The sequence below is a fragment of the Coenobita brevimanus genome, chromosome 112 (assembly GCF_032717465.1).
Source record: "Coenobita brevimanus isolate Jiangsu-jjx chromosome 112, ASM3271746v2, whole genome shotgun sequence".
NCBI lineage: Eukaryota > Metazoa > Arthropoda > Malacostraca > Decapoda > Coenobitidae > Coenobita > Coenobita brevimanus.
This window is the reverse complement of record NC_137065.1, coordinates 5783350-5802069: the sequence shown is the minus strand read 5'-3', so window position 1 is coordinate 5802069 and position 18720 is coordinate 5783350. Positions and strand designations below refer to the sequence as shown.

Below are 18720 nucleotides of genomic sequence, written 5' to 3'. Positions count from 1 at the left end.
AACAGAAGAGAGTTGTCTCATAGGCAGTGGCAATCTGTTATATAATTTAGGGGCTTTGTACACAAAAGAACGATCAGAGAAAGATGACTGGCAAATGGCTCTAGGCTTGTCAAGACACAAGGAATCATCTTCACTACGTAACATAACACCTGGCATGCCGATGGGAGTTTTGACAATGCAGCAAGGTACTTTGGTTCACCAATCTTAAGAACCTTTAATGTAATAAGACACAGTTTAATTTCAGTTCTAGCCTTTACTGGTAACCATTGCAGCTCCTTTAGGAATGGGGTAGTGGAGGTTCTCGGGGGGGAGATTAAAAGATGAATAGTGCTGCTCTGTTCAGCACAGACTGAACTTTTGTTAGTACAGTAATACCTCGATATATGATACCACTAGATGCGAAACCCCCGTTTAATGATGGGTTTTGATTTTTTTTACTGATTTTGATGATATCCTAGACTAAAATTGTGCATTTAGGTTGATTTATAAACTGTTTTTAGAATTAGATTAATGTGTTTTAGCCATAGGTGGGGTGAACATTATCATTTTGGGGTGCAGTTTACTATGCATGATTTTTTTCCAAACTTATATTTGACGATTTTAAGATTTTATTCGTTGGTTTTAGTGAGTAGTAGTAGTAGTAGTTGTTCCCTAGGCAGTCTGGCTGAACAACCCCGAGTCCCTTAGGAAGGCCATGGCCGAGACTGGGCTTTACCACAGAGCTCTCAAAGAGTGTGTGTTGTGTTGTTGGCGTAGGTGATTGTGTGCAATGCAGTCTTCCATAATGTGCTTAATAGTATGGGGTGCTGTGTTGCATCCTGGACAGGCATCAGCGACGGAGTCATCCAGCCTCTTCTGGTAGATTAAGAGGACTGGATGGTGCCCACATCTCAGCCTGGCTAGATGGACCCTGTCCTCACGAGGGAGATAGGATTCAGAAGGGTGGATGTCAGGAGGCCGTGCATGCAGCTGTGTGTTGTCTTTAAGTGACTGAATGGAGCGGCGAGTGATCTGAGTGTGGATATGCTTCTGGAAGCTGGTCTGAGGTGGGCGAGGGGGGAGAGATGGCAGTATTTGTGTATAGTATCATGTGCTGGGTGTTGTTTTGATGCTTCTTGGTGTGTGTGGATGTGCAGCCATGTAATATAATGGATGTTGTGAGTTTGTGTAGGCTGCAGCAAGAAACTGGGTGCCTCTTATGTCTAGGTGATCCTTGACTTTGAGGACTTTGGTTTCTTGATGTAGGTGGTCTGTGGGTGTAGTAGCTGTGCAGCCTGTGATTATTTTTAGAGCCTTGTTCTGAATGGTCTGTAGAGTGTTGTAGTGTGTTTTGGTGAGGTTAGAAGCCCAGACAAGGCTTGCATAATTCATCACTGAACGTATGTATTGTTTGTATACTGTGGTGGTGGTTTCTTTGTTTCAAATGTTGTATGGGCAAGTGACCTTAAAGCATTGAGTCTTGGTGTTATTTTATTTGTAATGTTTGTTTTGTGTTGTTTAAATGACATTGATGTATTGTATGTTACACCAAGGATTTTGGGTGCATGTGTGTGTGGTAGAGGAGTGTTGTTTATGGTGAGATGTGGGATGTGACTGTGTTCTACTGTCCAGTTTGTGAGAAGGGTCACTGTAGATTTGGTTGGGGCTATTTTGAGCCTGTTTGTGGTGAACCATTCGTGTAGTGTGTTGAGGTAAGGTTGAATGATGTGTGCAGCTGTGTTTGCTTTTTGGTGCATACATGTAAGTGTTATATCATCTGCATAGGAAGCTATGTGTATCTGTGGGGTGTGGGTATGTCGTGCATGGATAGGTTAAAGAGTGTAGGGGACAAAACAGATCCTTGGGGGACGCCGTTTGTGAAGTTTCTGATGTTAGGAGACTGACCGGCAAATGTTACGTGTGCACATCTGCCTGCAAAGTAGTTTGCCAGCCATCTTTTTGTGTTATTGTGCATGTTTGTGTTGAGTATTTTTTTTTTTTTTTTTTTTTTTTTTTTTTTTTTTTTTGCGAGGAAGAAGGAACCAAAGGCCATGAGCCCGCAGTAACAGTTCCCTCCAAGAGAAAAACAAAATACAATATAGAGCCAAATTCAAGATCCGATCATTTTGAGATGCCTGGACACACTGCATTTGAAAGACTGGAGATCATAGGCAGCAGGAAATACAGACAGAGGGAGACAGTTCCAGAGTTGACCTGTTGCATAAATGAAAGACTGGGAGTAACGGTTAATTCTTGCATTAGAGAGTTGGACAGAAAAAGGATGAGAGTCTGCTGCCAGACGGGTGCTACGCGCCCGTCGTAGAGGTGGAGGAATGCAAGCAGACAGTTCAGAGAGGAGCAGTGACCATTAAAGTAGCGATAGAAAAGAGATAAAGATGCAACAGTGCGGCGAAGAGACAGAGCTTGAAGGGAGTCAGTAAGAGGAGGAGAGTTAATGAGACGAAAAGCCTTTGACTCCACCCTATTGAGAAGAGCTGTATGAGGGGAGCCTCCCCACACATGAGAGTTGTACTCCACACAGGGGCGGATAAAACCCCTGTATAGAGTCAACAATTGCGCAGGGGTAAAGAAAGAGCGGAGTCGGCTTAGCACACCCAATCTCTTGGAAGCAGATTTTACAAGAGATGTAATATGATCTTTCCAAGATAAGTCCCGAGTAAATGAAACCCCAAGCATGTTCAAGGATGATGTAGGATTAAGCTGAATATTATTAAACATTAGTGGGTATACCTGTGGAAGATTTTGTCGGGTTGAAAGGTGTAAGAACTGAGTCTTAGATGCATTAAAGACAACCATATTATTTTTACCCCAGTCAGAGATACGAGCCAAGTCAGACATTAGGTGTGCCATAGCCTCATCCCTTGTTTGTTGAAGTAACTGTTGAGATGGGCGTTGCGGGAACCGAATGGAAAGGTGAAGGGTGGCGGGGTATGGCATCAAAAGCTTTGCTAATGTCTAGAGTGATTAGGAGTGTTCTGTGTGGTGGCCTAGCTGAATTCATGCCATCGAAAACTCTCTGTGTAAGGTCTGTAAGAAGGGAGTTTGCAGAGTGTAGTGGCCTAAAGCCATGTTGTGACTGGGCTTGGGGAATGTGAGATATGACTAGTTGTAGTACCAGTCGTTCAGTGACTTTAGAGGAGTGCAGAGGAGTTATTTACAGATGTTTGGCTTAGGTTAGCTTCCTTTACAGCTGTTAGGACATTTAGATTGGCTTTAAACTTGTTTTTGGGCTCATTTGGGTGGGTTTTGGTCTTGGTTTGGGGGGAAACCCAAGGCTGGTAAACACTCTACGATATATGTTAAAAATACCCCAATATATGATACCCCGCCTAATGATGGGGTTTTACCTAACCAATTACAGTACATCATTGAGCCGGGGTATGCCTGTATATTATTTGGAAGACCAGTTCACAGTGAATTACAATAATCGACACGAGACAAGACCACTGTGTGGACCAGTGTTAAAAGGCAATGTCTACTCAGGAATTTTCTCACAGAGTGCAGATTTCTGATATGCAAATTACACCCTCTGACAATGTGATTAATATGCTCTGTGTAATTTAACTTTGAATTAGCTTAAACACTCAGATTTTGAATAGAACTGACTGGATGAAGCTGTGACACACCAATGTTCAAAGCCAGGGCATTATCAGTGTCATCACCCCTTCTGTTTCCTCGATGATGATGATCCCAGTTTTACCATCATTCAGCTTAAGTTCCCTCCTAGCCATCCAGATCTTAATATCGGACAGAGATTCAAGCTTAGTCTTTGTATCATCAATATCTTACATCTTAACTTAGAGCTGAGTGTCATCAGCATAAAAATGATACGGCACATCGTGAGCATCAGGCAAAGATGGTGAACTACTCGTGTAGATAGTAAATAGAATTAGACCCTAAACTGATCCTTGAGGGACTCCGAACAGAAGAAGAGCAGAAGCAGAGCTAGCGTAATATACAACCACTCTCTGAGATCTGTCTGACAAATACTACTTGAGCAAAGGAGCACTATCACAAACTCCAAAAATATACAGATCATCCAACAATAGTGTATGATCTACTGTATCAAAAGCTTCAGAGAGATCCAACAGAACTAGGAGAGAGGACATCCCACTACAGTTTTTTGCCACCAAGTCACTATGAATCCATGTTAGTTCAGTTTCAGTTGAATGGTATTTTCTGTATGCTGATTGAACAGCAGGAACATCAATAATCATGGATAAGAAAGACAAGTTAGAGATGGGACGATAATTTGTCATGCTTTCAGCATCAAGGCCAGGTTTCTTGATTAGGGGCCTAAACAAAGCACGTTTCTCAGGCTGCATAAAATTACTTTCTAAGAAGCATCTGCAGTATTTATTATGTTGCAGATAAATTCTGCAGCATGCCTATACACATCAGGCAGTTGTGACATGTTACACAGATCGAATGGGCAAGATGTTTTTTGAAGTTCTTTCATGTAACATTTGACTTTTCTTACATCCAGTGGATGAAATGTTGGAAGCAGATGACCCCCAGTGCATTGTGATTGGAAGTCAACTGAGTACACTTCAGTAGGAGAACTGTTGTCTAAATCACTTCGTTTGCGAGATATCTTAGTTGTAAAAAATGAAGCAAAATCAGAACCCAACTGGACATCAGATACAGAAGTTGGTTTAACAGTGACATTCCTCTGACCAACCAAATTGTTCACAACTGCAGACAGTTTTTTTATCACCACCACATGAATCAACTTTATTTTGATAATTCCTAGCCCTTTGGGCTTTTACAGTGTGAACAACTGCTCTTCTTGCAAAAACGTAAGGCACACAAGATAATTTGGCCCGCTGCAAGCGCCACTCACGTTCTGCCTTTCTGTGTTGTCTACGCAAAGAAGTAATGGATGGACCATACCAAGGAAAACTATCACATACAATGCATGATTTTACTACCTCAGGACAATAATGATCAAAAGTTGACCTAAGCTCATTATTATATATATCAGCCAGTTCATCAGAAGAAAGATTTGAAGAATCAGTTTACAGTAGTTTAAACGCTGATCATTTTCAAGACACATCAGATGGCGGTCAACGCTCCTGTAATTTATGAACCTGATGACCATTGTGTAGGAAGGGGATTTCGGAATATCAAAACTAAGAGTGATCAGAGCATGATCGGAGAGGAAGGGGTCAACTGTGTCAACATCTACATCAGATATGCACCTGCAACCAACAGGGGACAAGATCAAGTCAAGGACATGTCCCGAGACATGAGTTGGATCACTCACATGATTGAAAAAATTATTCTAGGTGATCAACTCAAGGAATTCTGAAGAAAATGGTTTAGACTCCAGACTGTCAGCCCAATAATTGAAATCACCGCAAACAAGAAGTCCTCCAGATTTAAGAGACAACCCTTCAAGAAACTGACCAAGCTCCTCCATAAAACCTTGATCAGTGCCTGGATGACCTGGTCAATAGACAATTGCAATTCTAATGGTATTCTCATGGATATTTATTAATATTTCCATAAATTCAGATGAAATTGGGGTCAGGCCTGAGTCTGTGAGAGAAACGTTTGCAAGTGCTGTTGTGCCCCATGAGGAGCGTAGGAGCTCGGGGCTAGGCAAGTTAGTCCTGACATTTAAGAAGAGTGACCAGCCTCACACATCCCTGAATGGCATTACCTGAGTAGTAAACCCCAACCACCCCTTGGAGATAAACCTACATTGGCTCAATCCAGTTGGAGTGCCTTAATTACCTACTGAACTACCAGGCGTCATAGTTTGGTTATATGGTTACCACCCAGTGTAGAAAATAGTTTCGTGGTGTACAGAAAACTGTTTGGCTTGTCACTCAGTGTAGAGTCACCTGAAGACAGAAGGAAGAGGATAGAAAGAAGGAGAGACAGAAGAGGAAGGAAGGAAAGAAGGAAGGAAGAGATTAAAGGGCAGTCAACCGAGAGCAGCACTACATTGAGTGAGTGGATGGTGAGCGCCCCCACCTACTACTCCTCTGAACTTATTTGCGCTGTAAGGTTTAAGATGTTTTTTAATGAATTAACTAGGTTAGATGCTTTTAGAAAACCCTGTGAAGAAAGCTACAGCTTATTAATTATAATTTGCTTTTATTACATGAGGCAATCCAAGCAACACATTCATTAGCTGTCTGTCTTTTCAGGGAAGTCAGTGCAAGATGTGCAGTCACTCTACTACAGCCTTAAGGAAAAAGTGTTTGTTGGGGGGCGTCCATATGAGGCGGCGCCGCTGGAGGAGATACTGATTAAGGAGTTTGGTGAGGAAACAGTGATGAGCAGCATCAAGCACCCGAGAGTTATGGTTACGTCTACACTGGCAGACAGGCTTCCACCGGACTTACATCTCTTCCGCAATTATGAGTCACCCATGAGTGTTCTTGGTGAGGTTTGATAGGTGGTAGTTCATGTGTCAGTCTTTTGGTAGATCTCTCCGTCTGTGTTTTCTTTATTGTTCATCCATCCATCCATCCATCATCCAATCCTACATTGCCTCATGAGGAGCGTAGGAGCCCGGGGCTAGGCAGTTTGTCTCGACATTTAAGATGAGAGTGACCAGCCCCACTCATCCCTGAGTGGCATACATGAGCAATCAACCCCAACCACCCCTTGGATATAAACCTTCACCCGCTCAGTCCGACTGGAGCGCAGTAATTACCCACTAAACCACCAGGTGCCAAAATTTGGTTATATGGTTACCACCCAGCATAGTAAATGGTTTCCTGGTGTACAGGAAACTATTTGGCTTGTCACTTAGTGTAGAGTCATCCACAGGCAGAAGGAAAAGGAAAGAATGAAGGAAAGAAAGACCGAAGAGGGAGTGTAAAGTCACCCATAGGCAGAAGGACAAGGAAAGAATGAAGGAAAGAAAGACAGAAGAGGACGGAAGGAAGAAGGATGGAAGAGAGGAAAGGACAGACACCCGAGAGCAGCACTACATCGAGTGAGTGGATGGTGAGCGCCCCCACCATGACTGAATATTGACTGCTGGAGAGGAATACATTCATGATGTGGAATCAATATAACCAGACAACTTAGCTTCCCCAGTAATGCAGATGTCCTGTTCTCTTCCTGTCCCATGAAAGGAGGGTGGTGGACTGCCCAGGAAGGGTAGTTTCAGCCTGCAACCCACTGGGTTCATGTCCAGATGAGCCGATGGTCTCATTGACAACAGTAGCTGCAGTAATGTGTTTTTTATGTAATCTGTGTCCGTATAAAAAAAAAAACAAGTAAAATACAGTCTCTGACTGTCAACACCAAACTGCATGCACACTACACACTACTCTTCCTTTTCAAAATTTTAGTAAAAATGGTGTCGAATAACATAGTCTCGGAGTCCCTGGGGGAAGGGGGACCATAAATGCCCCCACCATCCACCCCTCTCACAGTGACAACTCAGCGAGCTGCCTGGAACCACTGTCTGACTCACTTCTTCATTTCTGCAACATTTGTGGCCTTCCCTCTAATTTTTGCTCTGTTGAGCACCACCTCTCCTCCTCTCTTCTTAACTGAGTCTCAGCTGTCTGAGGCAACTGATAGCAAATCCTTTTCTGTTTCTTCTTACTCTGTCTATACTCATTTCAATGCCAGAGGTGGCTGTTATGTATATGTATGCAATGACTTATCTTGCTCTCATGTTCCTGAACTTGATTCTTCTGATTTCTCTACTCTCTGGCTTCATCTCTCCTGTCATTTTCTGACTAAATGTATCTGTATAGTTTACTTATCCCTTAATTCTACTGACTATGAAAAATTCTTCGATTATCTTACTTCTACAATGGAACACATTCTATCCGTTTCTCCTTTCTCTGAAATCTCCATTCTAGGAGATTCCAATGTTCACCAGCACCTTTGGCCCTCCTCTCCTTTCGCTGATCCACCTGGTGAACAAACCTACAACTATTCTATCCTTAATGGCTTAGAGGAGCTTGTACAGCACCCTACCCATATCACTGACCGCCTTGGAGAGAGTTGCAACATACTTGACCTCTTCCTTATGACTAATCCTTCTGCTTACATTGTTAAGCTTTCCTCTCCGTTGAGCTCCTCCAATCACAACCTTATTACCTTAACCTGTCCTATCGCTCCAGTATGGCCTGTGGACCCTCCAAAGAGATGTCAGTTGTGAGCTGCTGATTGGGAGGTCCTCAGGCAGTACTTCTTTGATTTTCCCTGGAATGATTATTGCTTCCATGACCAGGAGCCATCTGAGTGTGCCTCGGGCATTACAGAGGTTATTCTCTTGGGCTTGGAAACATGCATTCCTTTCTCATATCCTTTGACTAATGCAAGAAAGCCTTGGTTTAATCACACTTGTTCTAGTGCTGTCTATAAGGAGAGGGCCTACAAAAGGTACCGGAGCCTACCCTCCCCTGAGTCACATCTTTTTTATGTTTCTGCCCGGAATCGTGCCAAGTCTGTTCTTCGCTCAGCCAAAAATAATTTCATCTGTGCTAAATGCTGTCATCTTTCCAACTCGAATTCTTCCCGCTCCTTCTGGCACTTTCCCAAAAACCTTTCTATCAGTTTTACCTCATCATCCCTCTCTTCCCTTTTCTGCTCTGATGGCTCTGTAGCTGTTTCTTTCTACTGATAAAGCAGATCACTGTGCTCAGACTTTCTCCTCAAATTCCACCTTAGACGATTCCAGTGCTGTTCCTTCATCACTTCCTCCTTCTGACTTCCTCATGGCTGACATTAAAATTTCTTTATCTGATGTATTTTCTGCCATCACTGGCCTCAATACCAACAAGACATATGGGCCTGATGGGGTCTCTCCTGTTGTCCTCAAGAACTGTGCTTCTGTGCTTACACCCTGCCTAGGCAAACTCTGTAGCCCTTGTCTATCAACTTGTACCTTTCCTTCTTGCTGGAAGTTTGCCCTTAGTCAGCCAGTCCCAAAGAAGGTTGACCATTCCCAACCCTCTGACTAATGCCCAATTGCTTTAACATCCTGTGTCTCAAAAGTTTTTGAGTCTATTCTTAACAGAAAAATTTTTAAGCATCTTTCCTATCACAACCTTATTTCTGATCGTCAGTATGGGTTCCGTCAGGGATGCTGCACTGGCGATCTTCTCACCTACCTTTCAGGCTCGTGGTCATCCTCCTTTCAGGACTTTGGCGAAAACTCTGCCATTGCATTGGACATCTCAAAGGCTTTCGATCGAGTCTGGCATAAATCTTTAATTTCTAAACTGCCCCCTTATGGTTTTTATCTTTCTTTCTGTGCCTTCATCTCTAGCTTCCTTTTTGGTCGTTCTATAGCTGCTGTTGTAGACAGCCATTGTTCTCCTAGATCTGTCAACAGTGGTGTTCCTCAGGGCTCTGTCATATCACTGACTCTTTTCCGTTTACTCATCACTGACCTTCAAAGTTGTACATTTAACCCTATCCACTCATATGCTGATGATTCCACCCTTCACCTTTCCATTCGGTTCCTGCAGCGTCCATCTCAGCATTTACTTCAACATTCAAGGGATGAGGCTATGGCACACCTAATGTCTGACTTGGCTCGTATCTCTGACTGGGGTAAAAATAACCTTGTTGTTTTTAATGTATCAAAGACTCAGTTCTTAGACCTATCAATCCAACAAAATCTTCCCCCAGAATTCCCACTAATGTTTAATAGTATCCAGCTCAATCCTGCATCATTCTTGAACATACTGGGGGTTTCATTCTCTCAGGACTTATCTTGGAAAGATCATATTACATCTCTTGTAAAATCTGCTTCCAAGAGATTAGGTGTGCTAAGCCGATTCTGTACCTTCTTTACCCCTGCACAGTTGTTGTCTTTATACGCAGGTTTTATTTGCCCCAGTGTAGAATACAACTCTCATGTGGGGGGAGGCTCCCCACATACAGCTCTTCTCAATAGGGTGGAGTCAAAGGCTTTTCGTCTCATTATCTCTCCTCCTCATACTGGCACCCTTCAGCGTCTGTCTCTTTGCTGCACTGTTGCATCATTATCCCTTTTCTGTCACTACTTCAATGGTCACTGCTCCTCTAAACTGTCTGCTTGCATCTCTCCACCTCTAAGATGAGCACATAGGACATGTCTAGCAGCAAACTCTCATCCCGTTTCTGTCCATCTCTCTAATGAAGGAGTTAACCATTACTTCCAGTCCTTCATTTATGCAACAGGTCAACTCTGGAACTGTCTCCCTTTGTCTGTACAGTATTTCATACTTCCTATGATCTCCAGTCTTTCAAACAATGTGTCCAGGCATCTCGAAATGAACGGATCTTGAATTTGGCTCTCTCTTGTATTATTATTATTATTTTTTTCTTGGAAGGAATGGTTTTTGTGGGCTCTTACCCTTTGGTTCCTTCTTTCTTGCATAAAAAATAAGAAAACTCAATTATCTATCATCGCAATATCCGGCCCAATTCAAGATCCAGTACTATTGGCTCGGCTTTATTAAAGCAATATCCAGTAAAATTATGCAACATCCGGCGCCGAAATGGGAAGTAACTGATGGTTTTATGTAATATCTGCGAGGTGTGTTAACTGCTCGTAGGCATTAGCCAACTGGCGCCAGGGAAAACCCTGCACCATGCCATCCAATCAATATTTGTTATGGAAGTGGCCCCTGGTGTGCTGAGCCTACACTGTCTGTCTCATACATCTTATTCAGTTCTTACCTAATTGTTCTTCCCTAATTGTATCTTATCAGGAATGAGTCAAGCTTGTACTGTCCTGTGTATTAAACCACTTTTATCAAACATATCCATAAATTTATGAATTGTTTTGCCACACACTATTTCATGTGGTAGTACATTCCACTGATCAGTTGCCCCATTTGGAAACTGAATTTCCTTATGTCTTTGTTACATCTCTTTTTTTAGGTAGTTTTTTGCAGTGTCCTCTTGCTTATGCTTCCCTGTAGGTTATATACTCATTTATGTCTATTTTTTCTTTCCCTGAGATGCATTTATATAGCATAATCATGTCTCCTTTTTTCCTTCTCTCCTGTAGTGTTGGTAGATTCAGTTTTGCTAGTCTTTCTTCGTAGCTTAGATTGTTTAAGGATGATACCCATCTTGTAGTGACCTTTTGTACTTTTTCAATCTTCTCTGTGTTTTTTGAGATGAGGATTCCAGATGCATACTCCAGGGTTGATTTGATGAATGATGTTATGATCTTTCTCAGCATGTCTTCATTTATGTGTTTGAATGCTGCTCTCATATTAGCAAGCAGTGTATGCATGCTCTGTACATTCCTACTGATGTGGTCAGCCAGAGATAGTCTGTTACTGATATAATTGTTCCTAGGTCCTTCTCTCTTTCTGCTATGTGTAGGGTTGAACTTCCTAACTTATAATCCCAATCTGGCCATTTTCAACTTTTACCAAACTCAGTTACATGACACTTGTCCACATTGAATTCCATTTGCTATTTTTTGCTTCATTCATGAAGTTTATTTAATACTTCTTGTAGCTGTCTGCAAGGGTCTGTGCTAGTAATTTTCCTTTGTACGTTTGCATCATCAGCAAACATATTTAGATAGCTTCTATTTCCAGTGTTGCTGTCTGTGTCCTGTATATATACAAAAAACATACTACAGTAAAAGTCCAATATTTCGGCATCCAATTCCCCGGCAAATCTGACATTTCGGCAGTTTTGAGAAATAGTCCCATTTACGAAAATCTCCGATCGTTCGGCAGATTCTCCGATTTTTTTCGTCAGTCTTGAAATTCTCCATGAGGCTCGCCAGCTAGCTACCCACCTTTACCCGCCTTAGTGAGTGAGATAGTGAAAGTGATGGAACGAGTCTACCACTGCCATGAAGCTCAGAGGCTAGCTCTTTCTCCTATAGCATAAAGAGAGGACAAACATGTAGTGAGTCTAGCATGGGAAAGAGAATCTGTTTCGCCATTCTTCCGCCATTCTTCCGAGTTGTTGCCGTGCTGCTGCCTACTTCTCTTGATTCTTCTGTGTGCTTTGTGAACTTTGTACCGAAATACCTCTGAAATTACTATTCGAGTGTGCTGTAAGCACCGTAACATCAGACAGGAGCTTTGTAACACCTGAGTGGACCAGCCGTGTGTTGTGAACAGTATAAACATCTTCTGCGTGCTTTGAAAATGGCCTCCACGTGTGGAAAGTTAACTGGTGTTAGCAAGAAGCGTACACATAAGATGTTGACTATTGCTCGGATAATTGAGCTGTTGAAAAAATTAGAGGCTGGCATGAGTAGGAAACAGATTATGGATGAGTTTAACGTAAGCTCCTCTACCATCTATGATATAAAGAAACAGAAAAATTATCTATTTAAATTTGTTTCTCAGGCCTCCGGTACGACCCAGAGGAAAGCAATGAAAAAAGCAAAGTTGAGTGAGCTGGATGAAGTGCTGCATAGGTGGTTTGTGGCTCAGCGTTCTGAAGGGAAGCCTATTTCGGGGCCTCTCATCATAGAAAAAGCCAAAATGTTCTATGCTGAGATGAAAATAACAGAACCAACAGCAGTCTCTGAACCTCAAGCTCAACTGCCGCAGCAACAGGGAGAAGAGTCCTTAGAGCCTGTTGCAGGACCCTCTACTGCTGGGAACTTATTCCAGAAGTAGCAGACTCCAATCAACCCCTTCTATTGTACATATGTAAATAAGGAACCTACTATAAGTTTAGGTAAGTGCATGTGAACTTGTAGGCCTACTGTACCATTACATTTATATACAGTATGTTCACTAATTTCTTTATTTTTCATATTCATGTATAGTACTGTATTCATTACAGTATTGTACAGTATCAAACAGTATACAGTGCTCTCTCCAAACACATTTGTAATGATATGAGTAATGATGATAGTGTTCACCGAAACATATAAGGTACTGAGTGGGTAGGGTTTTCGATAATTCGGCAATTTTGATATTTCGGCACTTGCCTGGTCCCATAGATGCCGAAAAATCGGACTTCTACTGTAGATGCCAACACTGAGCCATGTGGAACTCTGCTAGTCACTTCCCTCCATGATTAGTAATTACCCCATGGTAGTGTTCTCATTTCCCTTTTTCTGAGAAAATCTTGACTCCAACACTACAGGTTGCCTTGGATTCCTCCTTGATGGTACAGTTTCCGTAAAAGTCTTTGGTGTGGTACTCTGTCAAATGCTTTCGTGAAATGTAGATAGATACTGTCCACCCATCCTTCTCTTTTCTGTAATGTTTCTGTAACTCTGCCATAGTAGTTTAATAAATTTGTAACATAATTTACCCTTTCTAAAGTCGAGCTGCCTTTCTGTTATCATACTGTGTTTTTCTAGATAGTTTACCCAAACTTTTCTTATCAGTTTTTCTAGTATCTTACTTACAACCCTGGTCAGTGATACTGGTTGGTAGTTGAGTGGATTCTGTCTGTTCCGTTTCTTGAATAGGGGAACAATGTTTGCATTCTTCCAAATATTAGGTAGTTTACCTTTACCAAAGGATTCCTTGCATATTACATATATTGATCTGCTTAACTCTTCTGCACATTCATGTAGCACCCAACCAGAAATTTCATCAGGACCATTTGCTTTTCCTTTGTCTAATTTACTTAGCTCTTCCTGTACTTCTTTTTCTGATATTTGTATATCTGGTAATATGTGTGGGCATGCATGTTTCATATTATCTCTTTCAAAATTATTCTCTTACGTAAAAACTGACTGGAAATTTTTATTTAGTGCTTCACAAATATCCTTTTCTTTTGTACAGATGATCCCCTTGTCTGTAATGGACTGCATTTTGTCTTGAACTTTGGTTTTGCATTGGATGTAGCTGTGAAATAGCTTCAGTTGATCACTACTTTTATTTATAATGTATTCCTCAAACTGTCTTTGAGCTTCTCTCCATATCTTTGTATAATAATTTCTTGCCTGTTTATAGTTGTTATATACCCTCTCACTTTTGCTTCTTCTGTATCTATTCCACAGCAAACTTCTTTTTTCTTTCGATCTTTTACATTCTTTATTAAACCATTCCCTAATTTTCATTTCTGTTGCTCTGTGCAGTGGGATGTAATACTGGACTCTTGTTTCATAAAAGTCACAGAATTTTCTATATGTATTACATTTACAGTATATCTTGTCCTCAAAACTCCTTTTCCCAGTCTATTTCTAAGAAGTATTTCTTTAGGTCAGTTCCTAAACTGTAGGAGATCGAGCTGACTGGATGAATGTTGTGAGAAGTGCCTGATCAGGGATTTTGGCACCCATTTTTAACATGGCAGCGTCTGGATTGACTCTGTCGGATATGATTATGTGAAGCTACAGAACGTGTTGAATGTTTTTGGTGTATCCGATAGAGCCAAGATTCCAGAGGCTTGAATGATGAGTGAATGGATGCGTGGCCAATTGGATTGGTCAGATTTGGGCAGTCTGGACATTGCTACTCCTCACCCTGCCCTAGGGTGGGAAAGGAGGTCCGGATGATGATGATGACTTCTTTAGGTCGTGGTAGTCGCCCTTTCTGTAGTTTAGACTCGTTTTTTATTTCTCATTACTGGTAACTGTGTCATATGCAGTCCTGAAGTTGAAATTTAATACTGCATGGTCGCTTTTGCCAAATGGAGGATGATACATTATATTGTCGACATAATTTTCTTGCTTAGTAAGTATAACATCTAGTACTGATGGATCGTCAAGTCCTCTTTTTCTGGTGTTTTCCTTTACGTGCTGTGTTAGGAAAAACTCCTGCACAAGATCCAGGAGCTTTTGTTCCCAACAGCTGTCATAGCTTCTTACATCTGGAGTATTCCAATTTATGTTTGTATTGAAATCTGCAGTTAATATAATTCTTTCAGATTTCTCTTCCATTCTGTGTACTAATGCTCTTAAAATCTGAATTGTACTCTCTGCTAGGTCTTCAAATTTGCCTCTTTCCCAAATTTTTGTTTTGGGTGACATGTATAAATTTTCCACAGTTGCTTTCCCTTCATATGTGTTAATCTTCACTGCAACCAGTTTTACTTGTGAGGATATGTCTAATTCTGTTTCTTTGACTTGTAGATTTTTCTTTGTTAATATTATAATTCCTATTTCTTTTCTATATAGGCATACCCCGGTTTAATGATATAATTGGTTAGGTAAAACCCCATCATTAGGCAGAGTATTGTACATCGGTGTGCTTTTAACATGTAATGTAGAGCTTTTACCAGCCTTGGGTTTCTTCCCAAACCAAGCCCAAAACCCACTCAAATGAGCCCCAAAACAAGTTTAAGGCCAGTCTAAATGGCCTAATAGCTGTAAAGGAAGCTAACATAATTGTAACACCTGTAAATAACTCACTGAAGCCAACAAATAAAATCTGAAGATCGTCAAATATAAGTCTGGAAAAAATCAAGCTTCGTAAAATGTACCCCAGAATGACAATGTTCACTCTACATATGGCTAAAACCCTTTAATCCAAGTCTAAAAAACAGTTTATAAATCAACCTTAACACACAGTTTTAGACTAAAATATCATCAAAATCAGTAAAAAAAAATAAAAACCCCCATGCGTCAGCATTTCACCACACACTCCATCAATTCCTGGGGCTTTCCCCAATTTAACTTTCTTCATTGCTTCCACAACTTCTATCCTATTGATTTCTTCCTGTCTTCTCACCTCCTTCCTTCTCCCAGCCATTCCCCAGCCACTTAAACTTGCATTACTTCCATCCTCTATGTTCAACAATTCCTTAAAGTGTTCTCTCCATCTGCTCACTTTTTCTCCTTTCTCCACTAGTAATCTACCATTTTTATCTTTCACTCCCCCGCTAACCTCACTTCCACCCTGTCTTACTCTTTTCACCTCCACTTCACACTCTTCCCTTTTTGTTTCACATAGTACCATATCAGCATATCTCGCACTCTTGAACACCTTCTCCACCCTCTTGCTCTCCTTATTTACACCTCTCACATTCCACATGGCCATGCGAATCTGCTCATTTATTTGGGGCCCTGGGCAGGTATTGGGCCCTTCGAGGCTCTCCAAAACATTTGCTATGATTAAGTGATTTTAGATAGGGGAATCTGGGGGATACTTAACCCAGTCAAAAACCCCTGTTATATGGTTACCACCGAGCATAGTAGATGGTTTCCTGGGTGCAGGAAACCATTTGGCATGTCACTGAGTGTAGAGACCTTAAGGCATTCCTACATTGAGTGAGTGGATGATGGGCACGCCCATCTTCTACAAGATTTAATTCTTTAGCATATTTTTCCATGTTTTATGAATAAAATAACAAATAATGTTTTTAACAAAATGAACTTACTATGTGCATTGTGCACTCCTGCTTGACAGTGCAATTGTGTGTTATGGGTTGTGTTTAAAGAGGAGGTTATGTTTCAAATAAAACTGTTTGAGAGGCTCTGAATATAAGTGGTATTGTATATATTGGAATGATATAGTCAGTGTATAAGAGTATATATCAGATGTCTGGGATAATTAAGTAACTGGGAAGGTAAATTCTCCTAGCTTCCCAGTTAACTGGTATCGTACTGTATAGTATTACTGTACTGTACAGTATCATTATTGTGTTCTATTTAATTCTTAGCTTTCATCTTTTACTCATGGGAAAGTTTTTGGGATAGTGGGTAGAGGTGGATAGTAACACAATATCCTGCTCAACACTTAATGTTCAGCCATTGGGGGCGGTATTATGCAATATATGGCGTCTTGCTTTGACTGGTGTAGGGCTTGGCTGAATTACAACGGATGGTTGAGAGTTTACTGGATGTTGAATAGGTGGGTATAGTTTGCAAATTATATCTCTAAAGAAGAAAACCTGGAAAGTCTATTAAACTGACCAGAATAGAGGCCTTGGGCCTGTAAAAATGAAACAATAACTTCCAGTCCAGTTTTACTCCCCATGAAATGTAGTACCTGAAGCTAGGGTGCCATAATCCAGTACATTTAAGGTTAGATGACCAGCCTACTTCCCTTGGTGGCATCCTTTAGTCACCTGTTGAGGATCTGACCAATGTGAAATTTAAGGCTGTCACTCTGACTGGGGCATTTTGACCACCAAACCAGTAAGCACTTGCCATACGAGTAACACACAGTACCTTACTGTAATATGGTGTTGTTGCAAAATAATGCATGTAGTGAAGAAATTGGTCTTAGAAAGTCTCCTAAGCTGACAGAAATAAAAGCATTTGAAGCTTATGAAGGAAGTTTCCTCAACTCTGGGCTACATGTATGTCATTCCAGGTATCCAAGAGGACAGTGTATATATGAACACACACCCACCAGACAAACAGAAGTTGTGGCTGGCAGCTCGATGCTCAGGGGCTGCACCGACATACTTCAGGTCTGTACATATTTCTGTTACTTTGCACTGATCGTTGTGTAGTTAAGCCTGAGGACATGTTTCTATTTTGATTTTGTTGTCTCCAGACAGTTGTTCATAGTAAGAGAGGTTTTTGAACATGAGGAATTAGATATGGTGTTCATTAACCACTTCATTAGTAGATGTCTTTCATGAGTTGAATAAATGTCTGGTGGTAGCAAGAATAATAATCATCATCATCAGCTGGACCTCCTTTCCCACCCTAGGGCAGGGTGAGAAGTAGTAACATCCAGGCAGCCCAAGTTTGCCCAGTCCAATGGGCCACGCTTCCATTCACTCATCATTCAATCCTGGCTCTATCTGATAAGCCAAAAAACTTTCACCACATTCTGTAGCTTCACATAAATGTGTGCGATAGAGTCAATCCAAATGCTGTCACATTAAAAAGAGGTGCCAGACCCCCGATCACGCACCTCTTCTCACAACATTTATCCAGCCAGCTCGATCCCTTGTCAGTCCTCTAGCCTCACTGACTTCCATACCTCTCTTCCTCACACACTCATGCACCATATCCCTCCACCTTCTCCTTGGCCTGCCTCACCTCCTCCCTCCTTCAAATTTGCTTAAATATACCATTTTCACCACTCTGTTGTAATCCATTCTCTCCACATCACCATACCATCTCAGTACACTCTCATCAGTTCTGGTGTCCACAGACTTCCTCACTCCACGTCTTTCACGAATCACATTATTTTGTATCCTATCCACTCTCTGTACTCCACATACATTCCTCAGCAGTCCCCTCTCCATTACTGTCAATCTTGACTTTTCATTTTCATGCCACACTGTAGTCTCATATCCATATGTATCATCTCAGTATGCTGTCATCAGTTCTGGTGTTCACAGACTCTGTCACTCCACATCTTTTGTGAATCACATTATTTCGTATCTTGTTCACTCTCTGTACTTGACGTACATTCCTCAGCAGTCCCATCTCCATTGCTGTCACTCTTAACTTTTCATTTTCATGCCACACCATAGTCTCACATTCATATGTTAAGGTTGGCACTAACACTCCTTCAAGTAAGCGTCATGCAGCTGCGGCACCCAAGCCTCTGTTTCTTATCAAGGCCTTCATAGCACCAGCTACTCTCCTTCCTTGTGTCACTATACTTTCCACTTCTGTTGCACATTTTCCTCTCTTTTCTATCACTGTACCCAGTTATTTCAACTCTCACCAATTCCATTCTCTCTCCATTCACTGTAATATCACACTGGGAGTCACCTTCTTTCTTAATTATCATCACTTTACTCTTTTCTACATTTACTCTCAAGGCATGACTCTCACAGACATCAGCATAACTCTGTGCAAGTCTACCAGTTCTTGTCCGGTATTTGTAAGTAGTACTGCATCATCAGTATACAACAAATTTGAGATATTCTTCCATCACCATTCATTATTAA

The 18720-nt window shown here is 41.4% G+C and overlaps 1 protein-coding gene across 1 annotated transcript in view; it reads left to right on the top strand.

The window, feature by feature from the left end:
* The window catches only part of LOC145418066 (85/88 kDa calcium-independent phospholipase A2-like), a 118011-nt gene that overhangs the window by 74843 nt on the left and 24448 nt on the right, over nucleotides 1–18720 (top strand). The window contains exons 11-12 of the mRNA XM_080286598.1: nucleotides 6159–6395; nucleotides 17178–17277. Coding sequence (XP_080142724.1) covers nucleotides 6159–6395; nucleotides 17178–17277 — 337 coding nt within the window. The remainder of the gene's footprint in view (nucleotides 1–6158; nucleotides 6396–17177; nucleotides 17278–18720) is intronic.